The 1816-nt window shown below is 52.2% G+C and overlaps 1 protein-coding gene across 1 annotated transcript; it reads left to right on the top strand.

The window, feature by feature from the left end:
* The first annotated feature begins 603 nt into the window (after nucleotides 1-603).
* LOC128903479 (olfactory receptor 14C36-like) lies at nucleotides 604-1482 on the top strand. Its single transcript, XM_054187492.1, has one exon. The coding sequence runs from the start codon at nucleotides 604-606 to the stop codon at nucleotides 1480-1482; it is 879 nt and encodes a 292-aa protein (XP_054043467.1).
* The last annotated feature ends 334 nt before the right edge of the window (nucleotides 1483-1816 follow it).

The following is a 1816-nucleotide window of genomic DNA, read 5'->3' as shown; positions in this document are numbered from 1 at the left end:
CTGGTTTCCTATATTCTTTTCCAATGATTGTTATTTTCTTTCCCGTTACTGGTCTATCAAACTGTCTGTATCTCAACCCATGAGATTTTTATTCCTTTTTCTCCCATTTCTCCCTATCCCTCTGCAGGGGGTCGGGGGCCAGTGAGTCAAGAGCTGCGTGGTCTTTCCCCCCCTGAAAAGGCTCAGAGGTGAGCTGGCTCTGCTCATGTCACTGCAGTTTGAGGACAACCAGGAGTTTCCTTGAGGTTTTCCTGCAGGAATATGCTGAGCAGCTCCTCTGCGTTACAAGTGGATCATAGATGAGGTAACTAGTGAATGGCAGGAGCTGTAACCCCTTTCCCAAATCCCCGCGGCTGTGGAGCAGGGATGACTCCTTGGGAGCCCACAAGCAGAGCTCTGCTCCTCACGGCACACTTGGCCAGCAACAATGAGAGCTCCAACAAGGGCAATGCAGAAAGCTCCCGCAAAAAAGGACACAGGCAAAGTGTGTTTCCGGGGCTTGGGTTTGGAAAGGCAGGCAATGGGAAGAGATTTGCTCAGAGCTGTCCTGACCTGTGAGTGGGCTTTCCTCCTTTGGCAGTACCTCGGGAACAAAGGGATGCCATGTCCAACGGCAGCTCCATCACCCACTTCCTCCTCCTGGCATTCGCAGACACGCGGGAGCTGCAGCTCTTGCACTTCTGCCTCTTCCTGGGCATCTACCTGGCTGCCCTCCTGGGCAATGGCCTCATCATCACTGCCGTAGCCTGTGACCACCGCCTCCACACCCCCATGTACTTCTTCCTCCTCAACCTCGCCCTCCTCGACCTGGGTGCCATCTCCACCACTCTGCCCAAAGCCATGGTCAACTCCTTCTGGCACACCAGGGACATCCCCTACTCAGGATGTGTTACACAAGTCTTTGTGTTTGTCAGCTTCATCTCAGCAGAGTTTTATCTTCTGACAGTCATGGCCTACGACCGGTATGTTGCCATCTGCAAACCCCTGCACTATGGGTCCCTCCTGGGCAGCAGAGCTTGTGTCCACATGGCAGCAGCTGCCTGGGGCAGTGGCTTTCTCTATGCTCTGCTGCACACGGCCAATACATTTCCAATACCTCTCTGCCAAGGAAATGCTGTGGACCAGTTCTTCTGTGAAGTCCCCCACATCCTCAAGCTCTCCTGCTCAGACTCAGACTACTTCAGGGAAGCTGGCCTTCTGGTTAGTGCTTTTGGTTTTTTGGGATGTTTTGTTTTCATTGTGGTGTCCTATGTGCAGATCTTCAGGGCTGTGATGAGGGTCCCCTCACAGCAGGGAAGACACAAAGCCTTTTCCACGTGCCTCCCTCACCTGACCGTGGTTTCCCTGTTTATCACCACTGGGGTGTTTTCCTACCTGAAGCCCCCCTCCGTCTCCTCTTCATTCCTGAATCTAGTGGTGTCATTTCTGTACTCGGTGGTGCCTCCAGCAGTGAACCCCCTCATCTACAGCATGAGGAACTAGGAGATCAAGGATGCCCTGAGGAAACTGATTGGACATTTTTCAGCAGCCATGGACTGTGTACCTTCCTCTGCAAAGGATTCCCCGCACCTGGTGTGACAAGTAAGCTTTCCTTATTCATCCCCTCCTCATAAAGTATCCAGATGTCTTGTGTGACAGAAAAAAGTTGTGTAAATAAAGACTCAGTCTCTCTGTGTGTTTAAATAAAATACATGAACCGGCTAACACTTCCTTTTCTGAGACCCATCAGCAGCAGGGCTGAATAAATGGGAGATGAGAAGACCTTTCTGGCTGCAGCAGCCTGGGGCAGGCTGTCCCAGTGCCACTCTGTCACTGG

Source organism: Rissa tridactyla, unplaced genomic scaffold (assembly GCF_028500815.1).
Source record: "Rissa tridactyla isolate bRisTri1 unplaced genomic scaffold, bRisTri1.patW.cur.20221130 scaffold_37, whole genome shotgun sequence".
Taxonomy (NCBI): Eukaryota; Metazoa; Chordata; class Aves; order Charadriiformes; family Laridae; genus Rissa; species Rissa tridactyla.
This window is presented reverse-complemented; position numbering and strand designations above follow the sequence as displayed.

Coding starts and splice junctions, on each gene's coding strand:
- LOC128903479 (XM_054187492.1), top strand. CDS start 604: ATGTCCAACGGCAGCTCCATCACCCACTTCCTCCTCCTGGCATTCGCA.